At 44.9% G+C, this 18,966-nt stretch overlaps 1 protein-coding gene across 1 annotated transcript in view; it reads right to left on the bottom strand.

Moving 5' to 3' along the window:
* The window catches only part of emc1 (ER membrane protein complex subunit 1), a 50,317-nt gene that overhangs the window by 9,221 nt on the left and 22,130 nt on the right, over positions 1 to 18,966 (bottom strand). The window contains exons 8-17 of the mRNA XM_072478198.1: positions 17,061 to 17,228; positions 16,419 to 16,490; positions 15,299 to 15,397; positions 14,737 to 14,833; positions 13,562 to 13,678; positions 12,494 to 12,693; positions 11,128 to 11,277; positions 5,894 to 6,055; positions 5,116 to 5,235; positions 2,310 to 2,447 (exon numbers count right to left, since the gene is read on the bottom strand). Coding sequence (XP_072334299.1) covers positions 2,310 to 2,447; positions 5,116 to 5,235; positions 5,894 to 6,055; positions 11,128 to 11,277; positions 12,494 to 12,693; positions 13,562 to 13,678; positions 14,737 to 14,833; positions 15,299 to 15,397; positions 16,419 to 16,490; positions 17,061 to 17,228 — 1,323 coding nt within the window. The remainder of the gene's footprint in view (positions 1 to 2,309; positions 2,448 to 5,115; positions 5,236 to 5,893; positions 6,056 to 11,127; positions 11,278 to 12,493; positions 12,694 to 13,561; positions 13,679 to 14,736; positions 14,834 to 15,298; positions 15,398 to 16,418; positions 16,491 to 17,060; positions 17,229 to 18,966) is intronic.

Here is an 18,966-nt window from a genome sequence, read left to right as displayed (position 1 = left end):
ATACCTATCAAGGACACGCAGTATTTGTTCCTTGGACAAGCTACACTTTTCATTTGTGCCTTTCCCTGACAGTTTCTGTTCCCATCTTATGCTCCCTAATTCTTGCCTAATCGCATCATAATTACCCCTCCCCCAATTATAAACCTTACCCTGCCGTATGGCCCTATCCCACTCCATTGCAATAGTGAAAGACACCGAATTGTGGTCACTATCTCCAAAGTGCTCTCCCACAAACAAATCTAACACTTGGCCCGGTCCATTACCCAGTACCAAATCCAATGTGGCCCACCTCTTGTCGGCCTATCCACATAGTGTGTCAGGAAATCCTCCTGCACACACTGTACAAAAATGCCCCGTCCGAACTGTTCGACCTATAGAGGTTCCAATCAATATTTGGAAAGTTAAAGTCACCCATGACAACTACCCAGAGACCTCCACATCTATCCATAATCTGTTTTGCAATTTCTTCCTCCACATCTCTATTACTATTTGGGGGCCTATAGAAAACTCCTAACAACGTGACCGCTCCTTTCCTATTTCTAACTTCAGCTCAATTTACCTCAGTAGGCAGATCCCCCTCGAACTGCCTTTCTGCAGCCGTTAAACTATCCTTGATTAACAATGCTACTCCTCCACCTCTTTTACCACCTTCCCTACTCTTACTGAAACATCTATACCCCGGAACTTCCAACAACCATTCCTGTCCCTGTTCTAACCATGTCTCCGTAATGCCAAGTACCAATCCACGCTCCAAGTTCACCTAACTTATTCCGGATGCTCCTTGCATTGAAGTAGACACACTTCAACCCACCTTCCTGTCTGCCGGTACACTCCTGCGACCTTGATACCCTCCTCAGTACCTCACTACTCTCAACACTGGCTTCTGGACTACAGCTCATTTTCCCATCCCCTGACAAATTAGGTTAAACTACCCTGCACATCTTTGGGTTGTGGGGGTGAGACCCAAGCAAACACAGGGAAAATTCCACACAGACAGTGACCCGGGGCTGGGATCGATCCCGGGTCTTCAGCGTCATGAGACAGCAGTGCTAATCACCGTGCTGCCCCCCTGATGCCAGTCATGAGGGGTTGGAGGTGGCCGAACTGGTTGAGCCAACACCCTGGCCGGGGCCTAGCGTGTAGGTCGCCTGGTTGTTGGTATGATGGCATGGCAAAAGTAATGATATCTCGTGCTTCAATCTTCGGAATCCTTGAGAGATCCTGAGAGTGCTCACTGATCCTTTTTCACCCTTGGCATTTGGTTTCTTCTTGCACCGGGAAGAATGTCTTTAGCCTGAGGACTGCCCTGCAACCTGTCTATTAACCTGAAAATTACACCCTGTTGAACATGCTGTTGTTTTCTGGATGCTGTCTTTTCCTACAGGGGAGTGTGAAATATGGATATGATAGCCTGTACCATTAGCTATCCTGATTTAGCAAATGGGATTTGTGCAGTTTCACTCCTAATTCTAATGCCTTTTAGTGTCGTCTGATCCTTGTGATGCGCCGGGGGGGGGGGGGGGGGGGGGGGGGGGGGGGGGGGGTTCATTATTGCCCCTGTCTCGTTTAAAAGAAAGAGGAGTGAAAATGGAGCAGGGAGGAAGGTTGGGGTTAGGGTTAGTCCATCCTCGCTGTGTGAAGATTGTCCTCCCAGTTAGAGCTAATCCATTTTGTGTTTTTCTTTTTTTCCCCTTTAGATTTGAACTGAAGCTCGTCTGTTCATGTCGAGTAGGTTGAAGTGGGATTGGAATTCGTGGCTGAGGATTGGGATGAGCGTGGCCAAGGTATTCTTTGTATGACGGTGGTTACGGTCGTTGGTTGGGTGTTCCCTCTCTGGGGATTTTTTCCCCCTTTTTTCATCTGGGTGGGATTGTGCTGATTCTGGTTTGGTGCGGTGGAGCTCTCGGGTGGTGCTGGAGGAGGGCCAGCTCTCCCTCCCATATTGACGGATGTCTTGACGGTTCTTCTCCCCCCCCCCAAAGTAGGTGTGATTTTCCCCCCACTTATTGACTGGTGGCTGGCTCTCCTTCTTGTTGGTGTGTCTCGGAAAGCTGCCCGAGAAGTTGGGGGGGGGCTGTGAGTTGGATACTCATTCCTTGTTCTGTTTCACTCTCCGCTTTTTTTTTGTGTATGGTATTGTTTTGAACTTTGTTGTGTCAATTTCTGAAACGTAAAATGCTAATAGATAAACATCTATTTAAAAATCAGGAATTTTTCATCTTGCACAGTATTTATAACGTTCAATTTTTTGAAGCTACACATATGGGAGTTTGTAAATTAAGAGTGTGACTTAACCCTGCTGATAGTACCTTGTAGAGGACACTGCGATCGCCCATGACCCGGCCTTGTGAGTGCACATGCTCATTCGACCGCTTTCCTTTCACAATCACTATTTTCTGTGTGTCTGTCGGAATGACCACCTCCCAGATCTCCTCTGTCCTAAGATCCTGCAGGAAAAAGAAGGGACGCCAGTCATTATTAAACTGCTTGCTGACAGAAAATGAGAATAGACCACCTCCACAGAATGCAAAAACTCAGACTTCACTTCCACTGATTCCAAACAAACCTGAAGTTAACATGTTTCTTACACTTTGACCTCAGGATAAATTCTGATGTCCCCCAGCTGTTCTGAAATTAAAACCTTTTTCCTAGGGTAGGGGAGTGACTGATACAATTCACCCTCATCACTGAAGGAACAGAACACTGCACCATCTTCACCAGAAGATGCGGTGCCTCCACACTGCAAGTAGATTGTAGCTGCGGTGGACTAAATAAACAATAAAGAGGGAGAAGATGAAATAGGAGTGTAAGCTAGCTAGTAATATAAAAAGAATTGCAAGGTTTTTTTTATATATATAAAAAGGTAATGGGGGCAAGAATGGACATTGGAAAATTAGGCTGGAGAAGTAGTAATGGGGACAAAGAAATGGCAGAGGAATTTAATAGGTACTTGTGCATCAGTCTTCTCAGTGGGAGACACCAGTGGCAAACCAGAATTTCAAGAGATGCAGGGGGCAGGGTGGTGGCCATCACAAAGGTGGTGGTGCTGGGGAAACTGAAAGGTCTCAAAGTGGATGATCACTCGGACCGGATGGACTACGCCCCAGGGTTCTGAAGGAGATAGCCAAGGAGATTGTGCAGGCATTGGTGGTGATCTTTCAGGAATCACTGGAGTCAGGGAGGATCCCCAAAGCCTGGAAAATGGATAATGTAACACATCTATGATAAGTTTCTATGATCTGTTTAAGAAGGGAGGCAGAATACAGGAAATTATAGGCCGATTACCTTGGGCTGGATTTTTCAGCCATTCCCGCCGCAAGATCGGCACAGACAGGACGGGGACCACATCAAGGTCCGTTGACCTCGGGCAGAAATTTCCTATTGCTGGGTGGCCGTGGCCGAAAAAGCCCACCCCTGACTTTGGTCGTTGGTAAGATTTTAGAATCCATTATTAAGGATGAGATTGAGGAGTACTTGGAAGTGCATGCTAAAATAGGACTGAGTCAGAACTGCTTCATCAAGGGGAGGTCATGTCTGACAAATCTGCTAGAATTCTTTGAGGAGGTAACGAGGAAGTTAGACAAAAGAAATTCAGTGGACGTGATCAATTTGGATTTCCAGAAGGCTTTTGATAAGGCACCGTACAGGAGACTGTTAAATAAAATAAGAGCCCATGGTGTCAGGGGTAAGGTACTGGCATGGATAGAGGATTGGCTGACTGGCAGAAGGCAGAGAGTGGGGATATAGAGGTCTTGTTCACGATGCCAGCTGGTGACCAGCGGTGTTCCGCAGGGGTCAATGTTCGGTCCCACCACTATTCACGATATACATTAACGATCTGGAAGAAGGAACTGAGGGCGTTGTTGCTAAGTTTGTGGATGATACGAAGATGTGTACAGGGACAAGTAGTGTTGAGGAAACAGGGAGGCTGCAGAAGGACGTGAACAGGCTAGGAGAGTGGGCAAAGTGGCAGATGGAATACAATGTGGAAAAGTGTGAGATTATACAATGGTAGGAAGAATAGTGGTATAGACTCATTTCTAAATGGAGAAAGGAATCAGAAATCTGAAGCACAAATGGATTTAGGAGTTTTGGTTTAGGATTCTCTCATGGTTAACATGCAGGTTCAGTTGGCAGCGAGGAAGGGAAATGCAATGTTCGTACTTATTTGGAGGGTGAGAGTATAAAGAGCAGGGATGTACTGCTGAGGCTGTATAAGGCTCTGGTCAGACCCCATTTGGAATATTGTGAGCAGTTTTGGGCCCCATATCTAAGGAAGGTTGTGTTGGCATTGGAGGGGTTCCAGAGGAGGTTCGCAAGAATGATCCCGAGAATGAAGGGCTTGTCATATGAAAAACGGTTAAGGGCACTGGGTCTGTACTCAATGGAGTTTATAAGGTTGAGGATGGGATCTCATTGAAACTTACAGAATACGGAGAGGTCTCGACAGAGTGAACCTGGATGGTTCCACTGGTAGGAGAGACTAGAACCCAAGGGCACAGCCTCAGACTAAAGGGACGATCCTTTAAACCTGAGATGAGGAGGAATTTCTTCAGCCAGAGGGTGGTGAATCTGTGGTACTCATTGCCACGGAAGGTGTGGAGGCCAAGTCACTTGAGCGTTTTTAAGACAGAGATAGATAGGTTAATAAGGAGATATGGGCTACGGCGCGGAGGACCCGGGTTTGAATCCCGGCCCTGGGTCACTGCCCGTGTGGAGTTTGCACATTCTCCCCATGTTTGCGTGGGTTTCACCCCCACAATCTAAAAGATGTGCAAGTTAGGTGGATTGGCCATGCCAAATTGCCCCTTAATTGGGAAAAAAAAAATAATTGGGTACTCTAAATTTATTTTTTTTAAAAGGAGATATGGAGTTATGGGGATGAGGCAGGAGAATGAGGGCGAGAAATATATCAGCCATGTTAGGATGGCAGAGCAGACTCTATGGGCCCAATGGCCTAATTCTCCTCTTGTATCTAATGGTCTAATTAAATAGGTACAATAGGTGCTAACCTGGATCAGAATTAAAACACATTTGGACTGTAATAAACCCGAATCTCAGAAATTAGAGAGACTGCTAATTGTTCGCACACAGTTTATAAACTGGCCACACTACCTTGTGTAGACGAAATCCATTCAATTTCCCCCAAGCAGGATCCACCAGGTAGAAAAAAATCACAGATGCAGAGTCCTGGAGTTGTTGCAAGATGTTTCGACTCGAGGGAAAGACGGTCACCTGTAATGCGATAAAACAGCAGAGCTACGGTTTCCAATTTGTAATGAGACGATATTCAGTATGTAACCAGCACATACAGCTGACAGGGAGAACATAGTAGCTATGCCAGTCAGGGTGCTACGAGTCGAATTAACCTACCCAATTTAGGAAGGCAGATAATCAGTTATGGTTCCTGCTCCCAATTACTTAACTAGCAACAGTGCATGTGTGACACTGTGGAGTCAAGGTTAAGCTCACTGTGAGCCCTCTGCAGTTGAGCAGGCTGACAGCACTCACTGTTGAGGCAAATACATGAAGAACGACAGTGGAACTCAAATGTCAACAAGGAGTCAGTGCAAAGCAGCGGTGATAAAAGGAGACAAAACACATCCCCCAAGAATACCTCAAACATCGATCCAAAAATAGACTGAGTGATTGGTGGTTTGACTGGTAATCCAGCTCTGTGATTACTTGTGCAATTAGAAGTCCAGTTCTGGATTTGAGATAGGCCAACGATGCATCCTATTGATCTAAATAGTAGTAGCTGTACAATATAGTCAGTTAAGCCCATGGTTTAACATTATGAGTTATTGCCATCACCACTCTAATTACTATTGATAAAGGGGTGAATGCCAACCCTGTGAACCAACATCAGTCTCAAAATGCAATGCAGAATTACCTTGTGCTCATCATCAATCAGGAGCAGAACCTTAGCATAATCTTGGTCCATAATCGGAAGCAGCAAAGACTGAAGAATAGGCCCGGTTAGCAGGGGTGGATTGACATGACTCCGTTTCCCAAAGATCGGATTGAAAACATGAAGAGAACTCAGTCTTGTTTCCTGAGTGAAGAGGGGGAAGGAAAAAGGATAGTTTATCCGATATTAGTTAGAAGGCAGGAATAGCATTTTATTTTTTAAACTGAACCCTTCACAGAAAGTGAAGAGCAACACTGGAGGTCACTGGTCCATCAATGTGGCTTTTGTCGAATGTCATGTTGGCTTTCAGGCACACTGAACATTTCTCCAGTTACCGCCTGCTCTCTCACTTTAAAAAAAAATTTAGAGTACCCAATTCATTTTTTCCAATTAAGGGGCAATTTAGCGTAGCCAATTCACCTAGCCTGCACATAGAACATACAGTGCAGGAGGAGGCAATTCGGCCCATCGAGTCTGCACCAACCCACTTAAACCCTCACTTCCACCCTATCCCCATAACCCAATAACCCCTCCTAACCTTTTTGGACACTAAGGGCAATTTAGCTTGGCCAATCCACCTAATGTGCACATCTTTGGACTGTGGGAGGAATCCAGAGCACCCGGAAGAAACCCACGCAGACATGGGGAGAACGTGTAGACTCCGCAGACAGTGACCCAGCAGGGAATCGAACCTGGGAACCCTGGTGCTGTGAAGCCACAGTGCTAGCCACGTGTGCTACCGTGCTGTGCACCTTTGGGTTGTGGGGGCGAAACCCACGCAAACGCGGGGAGAATGTGTAAACGCCACACGGACAGTGACCCAGAGCCGGGATCAAACCTGGAATCTCGGCACCGTGAGGCAGCAGGGCTAACCCACTGTGCCACCCTGCCTGCTCACACTTGAATGGCTGGCATAGAGACAGTGATTGGAGCTCAGCCTTCAGAAATGCCAGATTTTTTTGGCATGGACTGAACTGACTGGGTGTCCCATACTCCATAAATCACTAACTTGATTCCAAATGCAGTTAGCCTGCACTCCCTAACCAGATCCTGTTGATGGGCAGTATTGAGGGAACTCCGTGCTATCGGAGGAGCAGTACCGAGTGAGTGCTTCAACAGAGGAGGGGAGGTACTGAGAGAGTGAAGCACCATCCTGAGGCAGTAGCAAGGGAGCGATGCACCGTCAGAGGGACTACCTTTGGATCAGATGGCAAGTCAAGGCACAGTTTGGGGCCTCTTGTCAAATGCAAGGCACTATTCAAAAAGAGCACAAGAGTTCTTCCTGGTATCCTGGCCAATACGTATCCCTCAATCAACATTACCAAACTAAATTATCTGGTTGTAATAGCTCTGCTTTTGGATGGGGCCTTGCTGTGCATAAATTTGCTACCAAATTTTCTAAATTAGAACACCGACTGCACTTCAAAAGCTGCTGCTTCTTTGGTTGTGATTGCTAGGAAAGAGTTAATGTTCCCTAGTACTTAAGTTGGAATTGGGGAAGGGGACACAGGTGGCACTGTGGTGTTGGGAGAAGTGATTGATGAACATAAACTTGGAGTCGAAGAAGTCAAGACCTGCTTTCTAGTTTTTATTATAGAGTTACCGCCGATGTGTTTTGAGATGTCCTGAGTTTACAAAATCTGTTGTATGAATAAAGTTTGTCATTACGAATCACCTTCAACCCTTCTGAACATGCAAACCACAAATGACCATATCAATTTTGGAAACACTAGCGATCACCTCCAATCTACAGATCCATATATACCTTCAAGACCAAGTGATGATACATTTACGAAAAGCTTCAGGCAACATACTTCCAAGATTGGGGGGCAATATTAAGAAAATTATAGCATAATATTAATCCCAAACATGTAACATTTCAGAAACATAAATAGGATATTTTCTTGTGTTCCGTTAAACCTCCATATGCGGACCTCTAGCTACAATGATTGCGACTATGCTCAGCACCGGTTTTTTTTCCCAAATAAGGGCAAATTTAGTGTGGCCTATACACCTACCCTGCACATCTTTTTAGTTGTTTTTTTTTGGGGGGGGGGCAATATTTCTCTAATTTATTCTTTCACAGGCCTGCATTTGTTGCCAATCCCAAATTGTCCCTTGAACCTAGTGGCTTGCTAGGCCATTTCAGGGGGCAATAAAAAGTCAACCACATTGCTATGGCTCTGGAGTCTCTTGTAGGCCAGACCAGGTAAGGATGGCAGACTTTCTTCCCTCAAGGTCATCAGTGAACCAGATGGGGTTTTACAACATTCAATGACAGTTTCATAGTCACCAAGGCTAGTTTTCAATTCGAGATTTTAATAATTTAATTTCCAAAATGACGGGCCTCCCCAGATTTCTGTTTGTCTTTCGGTGTCTCCCCATCTTTATAAACGGGTGAATAAGGTGATTTTGGGCTTTGTGAGCGGGTAAAACCCCGCAAGTGAAGAAAGTGTTGTTGGAGCATAGTCGGGGGGAGGGTGGGTTAGCGCTGCCGAACTTTTGTAACTACTACTGGGCGGCTAATATAGCCATGATTCGAAAGTGGGTAGTGGGGAGGGGTCGTCGGTGTGGGAGCGAGTAGAGGCGGCATTGTGTAAGAACACAAGTTCGGTGCACTGATAATGGCACGTCTGTCATTCTCACCGGCCCAGTACTCCACAAGCCCGGTGCTAGTGGCGGCTCGGAGAGCCTGGGGGCAATGGAGGAAATATAGGAGAGCGGAGGGAGCATCGGTCTGGGCCTGGATTTACAGCAACCATCGATTTATGTCGGTAAGGCTAGATGGAGGGTTTCGGATATGGCAGAGAGTAAGAATTGAGAGGATGGGAGATCTATTTATAGACGGGAGCTTCCCTAGCTTGAAGGATTTGGAGGAGAAATTTGAACTGCCAGCAGGGAATGGGTTTAGATATCTGCAGGTACGGGATTTTCTGAGAAGGCAGGTTCCGACCTTCCCGCTGCTGCCACCACAGGGGATACAGGACAGGGTAGTTTCCAGAACATGGGGGGAGAGGGGAAGCTATCAGATATCTACAAAGAACTTATGGAGTCAGAGGAAACTCAGATAGAAGAACGAAAGGACAAGTGGGAAGATGAGCTAGGAGAGATAGAGGCGGGTCTGTGGGCGGATGTCTTAAGCAGGGTTAAGACATCCTCATCATGCGCCAGGCGTAGCCTGATACAATTTAAGGTAATCCACCGGGCACACATGACAGTGGCCCAGATGAGCAAGTTCTTTGGGGTAGAGGACAGGTGTGCAAGGTGCGTTGGGGGGGGGTCCAGCAAATCATGTCCACATGTTTTGGGCATGCCCAAAGCTTAGAGGGTTTTGGCAGGGTTTTGCTCAGGCTATGTCCACGGTACTTAAAACACGGGTGGTGCCGAGTCCAGAGGTGGCGATCTTTGGAGTGTCGGAAGATCCGGGAGTCCAGGGGGTGAGAGGCTGACCTTTTGGCCTTTGCCTCCCTGGTAGCCCGGAGACGGATTCTGTTAATGTGGAGGGACTCAAAGCCCCCGAAGAGACATGGGTTAGTGACATGGCTGGGTTTCTCAGTCTCGAGAAAATAAAGTTTACTGTGAGAGGGTCAATGTTAGGGTTTGTCCGGAGGTGGCAGCCATTCGTCGACTTTCTCGGAGAAAATTAAAATGTCAGCAGAGGCAGAAATCTAAGGGGGGGGGGGGGGGGGCTAGGCTATTGTTTCATTGTTGGGGGTGCGAAGAACGTGATAGGGATGGAAATGTTTTATATACCATGTTTATGTTGCGGTTATCATTATTATTATAAAAACTACAAATACCCTAATAAAATGTTTGTTATTTAAAAAAAAAATTTAAATAATTTAATTTCTATCATCGACTTTGGTGGGATTTGAACCCATGGCGCCAGAGCATAACTTGGGCTTCTGGATTCCTAGGCCAGTGACATTACCATTGCCACCATCTTCCCCCAAGTCACAATACTCTTGACGCTTGTTATTGACAATATGGAAAGATGTGTCATTTGAAACATGGAAGTCTGGCAATATCTGGTCTGAGAGAATACAGGGAAAGAACGCACAAAGAGCAGGATTGTAAAATGCAGATATCCTTGGTCAAGCAGGCTTAGCAAACAAGACAAACAGGATTTTGAGTGAAGCCAAAAACAATGGCTCACACCTTCATTGAAAGTAACTATCTTAGTAAGCATCTGGAAAAGCATGGATGAGGTTCAGTTGAATTTGGTGACAATTATAAGTGTGAAATGTTGCTAATACCAGGTAAATTAAAGAAAACTGGAGACTATCAGTCTACGAGAAACATAATTCAAAGCCAAAATCAAAGTCAAAATTATGAGCTGAGGACACAATTGGAAAATAAAACTATAGAAATGACAGGAACCAAACCAAAAGTAACACCTCTTGAAGTAAAAGCATTTTTGAATATCACAATGGACACAATGTAATCAGATCTATGAGATAAGGTTATGTCAAAATGAATACTTAGTTGGATTACAATGTTTAGAGCAGAGATACTTTTTACAATCAAAGAAAATCAAGAGTTACTTTACAATAAAGTCATAAAAACTAGATAACTGTTGGAAAAATATATAAACCCGAAGAAAGGGAACAGCCAGCAGAGCCAGCTCTCACAGCTCAGTACATGGGAAAAATAGGACACAGCAACCAAGCTCATCAGTGAATACGTCTAAAGAAGACCAGATTTTAAAAAGAAGATTGATTGTCAAGTTGGGCCTGAAGGTCCCTTCAACAAACCAGAAGGATCCAGAAGCAAGATCTTTTTACTTTCCTGTAAAGACAGTGATTGCACCTTTTAAAAAGAAAAAAAAATATAATAAAATAACTTAAAAGTTTTAACCTGAAACAGTGGTTATTAGCCTACTTTACTTACTTAGCAACGCAGGACCCCGCGGGGATATCAATGCTACTGAGGGGTAAGTAGGTAAAATTCTTCGGTGAAGGTATGGGTTATACCGGGGGATAACTTGAAAATATAGTTTGACCTGAACAGCACCCACTGAAGCCTGCATCGGAGTAGGGGAGTGAGAATCCCCTGTTCACCATTTAGAATATCGATCCTTTTTTGGTATAGGGGGAATTCTAAGAATAGTGGTGAGTTTTTAAACTTCACGCTGAAGCTACTTTCTAATGATAAGATTATAATACGCAAAAGCCCACTAACTAACTAGTAGGTAATGTTTGCATGGTAATTCTGACCTTGTCCTTGATGATCAGGGTACACTGCGGTGGGTGGGGGAAGTGAGCTGTTGTCCGCTGCACAGCCAGTTTGAAGGAGGATCCTGGTTTCACATTCTCAAAGTACTGCTTCCACAAAATAGTCCCAGAGCTGCTGTCGATTCCAAAGAGCTGAAAAAAAGATAATTCAGCACTGAAAACCATCAGATCGAGAGCGCTGAGGAACAAAGCACATCCTATATCAGCTCTGGAAGCATTACACAATGCTAGGGACACTGTCAAATTAAACAAACACACACCTACTGGAAACATAAAACAGGTTAGAACTGGGAAACACCTGAAGTGTTGGCAGAAGCTCACCATCCAGCTCTATATTTTCAAAGTCCTGTCAGTGCTATATAGTACTACTGCCGAAAGCAGGAATGAAGTCACATTTTTTCTTTGCAGAAGTAAGGCAGACAAGGAGGAAGAATAATACAAAAGGTCATATTGTGCAAGTTATAATAATAATCATTAACACTGTAATGAAGTTACTGTGAAAATCCCCTAGTCGCACACTCTGGAGCCTTTTCGGGTGCACAGAGGGAGAATTCAGAATGTCCAATTCATTGATGCATACAAGTGGGCAGTGAAATAAATTAGGGCTTTAATCTGTCTATCCATTCCCAGGTCTGTTCTCACTCTCCAGCTACATATTCAGTCTCTGGCTATTTCAGGCCATTGCAGATCACTGTATTGTGTTTAAAACTGATCTAACTCCCCACGAGAAATTCCTTGGGAACCTGTACATGAATTTCCAGTCACCAAACTTTCCCCATATTCCCATTCAAAAATACACGGAGGCAAATGGTCAGGTTTACCAGTTCAAATCTGGCAGATTCAATGACATAAACAAGTCAATGAGAGAGGAGCACAAAGACACAATGGTTACCGAGGGTGAACAGATGTCATGGTGATTAGAGAGAAAGTATATGCAACAGCCTGAGGCAGGAAACAACCAGCTAAAGGATCCAGGAGCAGTTGAATGAAGCCAGAAAAATTCTTGGATATACCACAACTCAATTCAAAACAATTCTATGTCAGGATATGGAGCCCATATTGGAATCCAAAATACTATTCTCCAATGTACAACTTAAAACATAATAAACCAACACCAAGCAAAAATCGACAAAACGCTCTAGCTGGTGTCAAACTTATCTTTCCATTATAATCCAGATTCATGCTGGAAAGCTCATGGGAGCGACTGAGGACAGGATCAGGTGCTATTGTAGTAGACAGTCAACAAGCAGCCACCAGCTTGTGTGGAAACACAGATCAGTAAGATCCAGCACATTGGGCACAAAAGAGGAGACAAGACAATGCAGGAGTGTGGCTCAGGGACTGTTACCTTTCCAGATGCTGTCACCATCACCATCATCTTCTGCAGATTAAACTCATCTCGGGCCAGGTTCTCTATTGTTATCTCATTCTTTGAGTGGCTGCGAGGTTTACGTGCATCATAGAACATTTTGAGTAGCTGGTAGCTCCAGGCTTGCAGCAGGATCAGCTGAGAAGACAGTCGCTTCATGAACATTCCCATTGGACCATCTGTCAGAATAAATAAATGGTCAGAAAATGGCAGCAACAGGGAACCTCATCAATGCACACAACACATTGTGTGCATGAGGACAGTGGTTTGACATCACTGTGGGTAACATCTCAGTAGCATTCAAGTGCTTGATCACCTAGGTGATCCCACATCCGCCTGCCACCCACAACCGCTCCAAGTCAAGGGATCCAACACAAAATGAGATGCTCTAATCAACAATCAATTAAAGCTGGAAGATATCACATTAACAAAACAGATGTCTGGAGCCCAAATCAGTTCTCAAACAACTCGTACATTACCAAAAGGAAATTTTCCACCTTAACAGACATGCTGAAAACATGTTTGCGCCTTCCAAAAGACAACGGAACAATATATTTGTGGATTACCTTGTGCAGCTGATTCCACGGCAGCATGAACAAAGAAAGCACCATTTAAGAGTTGAACATGAAGAATAAACCTTCACAGCATGTATAACATTCCAGTCTCATTGTTCACAATACAATTTCATGGGAGTTTAATGGTAGGGATATGGCTCCTGAATGGGACGATACCTCCAGCAACTTCATTCGAGTTGTTGCTCTTCTAAACGTGGGATGTAACTGAAGCTTTTAACTGGGTACAGTACTGGTGCCAATGGAACAGTTTTTCGAATCTGTTTTTGGGATAGCTGGTGCATATTTGGTACCAATCCTTTGTTGACTGGTCAGTGAGAGTGAACTAAAAGACAAAGCAGTGACTATCAAGGGTTCCACATGGTGGCGTTGCTCTTCATTAACACATTTAGTGAACTGCAAGTATGATTCAAGTATTCCTGACTCTTTCCTTCTGAAAATGCCAACATTTGGACTCCTTCGGATTAAACAGTACCTGCTTTCTTCCCAAATTCACCCTCCAGTTCTGCCTGTGTTCCTGTTAGAGGCAAATCAACCATCTCCATGGTAACAACTTCTGCTAATGCCTCTTCCCGTGTCCAAATAATTCGACCTGTGAAAACAGTGGATGATCCTGAGAGCTCAGCTGCAATCTTAAAAAATCACACTACTTGTGGACACTCACTGTGGCCCGATGTAGCTGCAACTGGTGAAGAGCGCCTGGTCAGGACTAACTGCTTTCCACCTCCTTGTCTGAATTCCCCAAGTGTCAGGGGTACAGATCTGAGGAGTTTACAATAATTCCAGTCTTTCCTTCAGCGTTTGAAAGCTGTTGCTTGTTCTGCACCTTCCTATAACAGTACAGGTCCATTCATGACTCAACGTACAGGGATGCGAGGAGGAAAGAGGTCTTACAACCCCACAATCTTATCCAGAGCGAGCGAGAGAGACACTGCATCATTCATCTCAGGTTTAAATCAATCTTGCCTCAATTAAAAGGGGCACCAAAAATAAAGGTGTGGCCATATATGCCAACCTTCAAGAACAGTTTGAGCAGGGATGCACTGCCATGAACACAGTTACAACTCATGCATTGCAGAGTATGAAGTGTGATGCAAATTGACACCTTTGCAATCTAGGGACTCAGGCTGGGCGGCACAGTAGCACAGTGGTTAGCACTGTTGCTTCACAGCTCCAGGTTCGATTACTGGCTTGGGTCACTGTCTGTGCGGACCCTGTGTCTGCGTGGGTTTCCTCCCACAAGTCCCGAAAGACGTGCCGTTAGGTAATTTGGACATTCTGAATTCTCCCTCGATATACTCGAACAGGTGCTGGAATGTGGTGACTAGGGGATTTTCACAGCAACTTCATTGCAGTGTTAATGTAATGCCTACTTGTGACAATAAAGATTATTAAGGTTCAATTCCCGGCTTGGGTCACTCTGTGAGGAGTCTGCACATTCTCCCCGTGTCTGCGTGGGTTTCCTCCGGGTGCTCCGTCGACGGAGTGTGGCGACTAGGGGATTTTCACAGTAACTTCATTGCAGTGTTAATGTAAGCCTGCTTGTGACACTCAAAGATTATTATTAGTGAATGTCTCAGAATGATAAAATCTTGGGGCAACTATATTTGCTGACCCCAAGGCAAGCTCTTGCTGAGACTCCTCACGCACCTGGTTGTTGGATGAAGATCAGCGCATGGTCAAGAGTCTGTACCAGTGCACGATAGCCGACAGAGTCATCTTTCTTCTGGAATGCATGAATATACAGCTGACAGAGAAAAGAGTGAACATGTGAGATGTGTGCACAGAAAAGACACATGGATTCTCTCAGACTTTAGTGAATGGGTTAGAAATGTTCCTTCTAAGTTATGTAGAAGATACACAAAAATAAGTTCTGATGTGTGCAACTGCCACTAAGTCTCAGTTACTTCTCAACAGTTCACCTCTCATCGCCTTGTTTGCTCAGTCAGGTTTGTGTCAGTCCCATGTTGGCTTCTGTACTTGCATGAAACCAGTGCATTAATCATTACTAATTCAGATGAAATGCGACTGATCCCAGCTTCCTTCTGCCCTACATCCTGTCCCCATTCTTGCCCAGCAACCTCCCGGTCACCCCTGCTCCCTCGCCCAAAAACTAGCCCCACATGCAGGCCCTTCCTGCCCAGCAACCACCCAAAACCCTTGCAATCTCCACTCATGGCAGCAAACCCCACTGTCCCAATCACATCCTCACCTGCTCAGGTTGGCCACAGTTTGGGTCCAGGTTGAAGTTCATGGCAGTGTCCAGTAGGCGCCTGCCATTCTCTGCTGAGTACAGATTGACACTAAAAGCCTGAAAGACAAAAAAAACGCCAGTCAAAAGAGCAACCTTACAGCAACTCCCCCAGTAGATAGCTAGGCCGGTCTCCTAAGAGACCAGACCAATGGGACTGATCAGCACTCTGTCCAACAGAGCACTGCAATGGGAACAGGAGAGGAAATAAGGTGACTGGAGTTTCAGCGATGATGTCACTATCAATATTCCAAGGAGACATCCTGATTTCAAAACTATTGACCAGGACTCCAGGAAGAACTTCCCTGTTCTTCTTCAAATAGCATCTGGGTTTTTTTCTTTAAAAAAACATTTTTTTTTTTTTTTTTTTTTAATATAGAGTATCCAATTCTTTTTTGTCCAATCATGGGGGAATTTAGCGTGGCCAATTCACCTACTCTGCACATCTTTTTGGGTTATAGAATTTACAGTGCAGAAGAAAGCAATTTGGTCCATCAAGTCTGCACCGGCCCTTGGAAAGAGCAGCCCACTCTTCCACCCTATCTCTGTACCCATTAACCTCACCCAACTTTTTTGGACACTAAGGGCAATTTATCATGTCCAATCCACCTAACCTTCATCATAACCTGAATAATGTTCCCCGATTAACTCATTTGTCTCAATGAAAAACAAATAAGACTGCAGCATTAGCAGAAGAAGAGTATAACATTCCTGCATTTTCAAAACCCAACATATTAATTACTGTGCGCTGCACTAGGGAGTCTGCTAATCTATGAATAACATATTAACGGTTTAATTTAACAATGCAATCCCTAGGTTACCTTTATTTTCTAATGCATTTCAGTTCTACCGTACCTATTTGTCATGTTTAAACTTTCTTATTCATTTCATTTAACTCAGTTCTCCAAGGTAGGTAACACCTTTGAGGCTTCCTAGGTCAGCCTTCAAGGTAGGTTAAAGTTCATCTGGGAGCTATTAGTGGCATATTGAAGAGCAAGGACAGCACAGGCTAGATCCAGAGTAAAGCCCCCCTACTGTACAAAAAGTATCAATTTCACTTCAGGTGAAAAGAGGTCCTTACCGTTTTATTTTTAGCTGTCATCACAGCCGCCACCACCTTGTCACCAGTAGTAGCAAAGGACACCAACACAGCCTGCAAGAAGGAAAACAATTAGGCCCGAAGGAACAGAATTTTATGGAAATATTACTCTGCTGTTCATTTGGCTGGTCCTGAAATGCAACCCCCCCCCAAAGAAATGTGCCCCTATCAGCATCTTCTACAGCCCAACAGTCAGGTAACCTGCAAACCACCAAAAATCTTCATTTTGAAAACTCCACAAATAAATTTATATTTTCCAAGCTTTTCAGAATGGATTTCACTTGCACCAAAATATTTGGCTTTAAACTGACTCAGCAAGAGAAATTCCCACTCTCCACCATGTATTAGGGCCAGCTAAACATTTAGATCAAGAACATCTGCAATGCGATGAGACCCAACTAATAACAGCCGTCTTTCAGTGGAATGCAAGCCAGGCTTCATAACAAAGATGGAAGATAATCAACAATCAAATGGTCTCTCTCAATGAGCAACTCAACACAGTTAGCATTTGTCAAGCTAGCAGTTCCTCGACATGCACCACATGATCTTGCTGACATTAATGTTGGTACATCAGTCTGTACCCTAGCTGGAGTATTAAGCACTCAATGATTGTTCATTTCTTACCTGTACAAAGTCACGTAGTAGGCTGAATATTCCCTCATGCAGCTGTAATAATGCATAACGGGTCTCTGACAGCTGGAGGCAGAATTGAGAAGACGAGGCCACCAGTGGAGATGACTGGGTTGTTAAAATCTTACCCTCAAAATCCTCAGCTAGTTCCAGCTCTAGAGACTACAAGGTAGAAGCAGAGAGAAATAGGAAAAGCAGTAAAGATGAAAGCAGGCATTGAATACAGCAGAAAAAGTCAGCACTTCCCAAACGCAAACATTAAAATTATTTTTGTTGCCAAATTTGCAGCAACCATAAATAGTTGAGCAGTAAAAGAGACAAAGTCTTTAACCTACACAGACACACCTGTGCATTCATTTTTTGGGGGAAATCTTTTTATTGGTATTTCTCATATTTATAAAGTGTTGTGTATATATAGCTAATTTACTTTATTGCACAGACAGATTTATTTTGTCCTTCTTTCAACTGACCCTATGTACATTTCGCTGGCCTCTGGATCGGTCTATAGTTCCCCCTTCCCCGATGACCCCCCCCCTTCTTTCCTCCCCGCCCCCGTCCCTTCCTCCTCCTCCAAATCCCCCCCCCCCCCCCCCCCCCAAAGCAGGTATTGGAACAGGCCGACAAACTGCTCCCAAGTATCCAGGAAGCCTTCCTCCAACCCTCAGATGGTGTACTTAATATTCTCCAGGTGGAGAAATTCAGAGAGGTCAGCGAGCTAGTCTGCAGCCAAGGGTGGTGCTGCCGATCGCCAGCCGAGTAGGATTCTCCAGCGTGCCATTAGGGAAGCGAAAGCAAGGGCGTTAGCCCCCTTGCCCGCGTTTAGCTCTGGCTGCTCCGATACCCCAAAAATTGCCACTATTGGGCATGGCTTCACCCTCACAACCTTGGACAATGCCTCGGAGAAGGCTGCCCAGAACCCAGCAAATTTGGGACGAGCCCAAAACATGTGGATGTAGTTGGCCGGGCCCCTCTGGCACCATTCACATTTATCCTCCACCTCCAGGAAGAACCTGCTCATTCGGGTTCTGATCAGGTGCGCTCTGTGCACCACTTTGAGCTGCATTAGGCTTAGCCTTGCAGGAGGAGGTGGAGTTCGCCCTGCTCAGTGCTTCGCTCCAAAGTCCCCACCCTACCTCTGTCCCCAGTTCGTCCTCCCAGTTTTGTCTGGTCTCGTCCAGTGGTGTTCGAGCTCTATCCAGTAGCTGTCCGTATATTTTCCCACATCGCCCCCCTTCTAGCTGCTTGTGCCTATCAGGTCCTCGAGTAGTGTGATTTCTGGGCCCCAGGGTACCCTACTGTCTCTTTGTGGAGGAAGTGCTTTATTTGGAGGTGTCTCATTTGCTGTCTGACAATTTTATCAGTACTTCAGTTAAAATTTCAATCTGCTTTGCCTCCTTGACATTTTCAAACATTTCACACTAGCTCGCAAGAACCTCTGGCCAGCTGTGGATGGAAGAAGGTTCCCATCACTGGCCAACTATGGGAGGAGATAGGTTCTCAAACGTGATCCACAGTGGTGGACAATGAATGAAAGCAAAACTCAAAGGAAGAAATAAGGTTTTCAAGGGAACAGCATCCTGAATCACATTTATATAGCCTATTAACATTGACAGAGACCCAGGGCAGCACGGTGGCAGCACTGCAGTCTCACGCGCCAAGGTCCCAGGTTCGATCCAGTCTCTGGGTCACTGTCCGTGTGGAGTTTGCACATTCTCCCCGTGTTTGCGTGGGTTTCGCCCACACAACCCAAAGGTGTGCAAGGTAGGTGAATTGAACATGATAAATTGCCCCTTAATTCGAAAAAATGAATTGGGTACTCTACATTTATATTAAAAGAAAAACAAATGTTTTATATAAAACATTTATATAAAAAGAAAAAACGACAGAAACCCGAGAGCAG

The sequence above is a fragment of the Scyliorhinus torazame genome, chromosome 16, assembly GCF_047496885.1.
Source record: "Scyliorhinus torazame isolate Kashiwa2021f chromosome 16, sScyTor2.1, whole genome shotgun sequence".
NCBI classification, from domain to species: Eukaryota; Metazoa; Chordata; class Chondrichthyes; order Carcharhiniformes; family Scyliorhinidae; genus Scyliorhinus; species Scyliorhinus torazame.
Note: the sequence above shows the minus strand (reverse complement) of the source record. Positions and strands in the feature narration are given on the sequence as shown.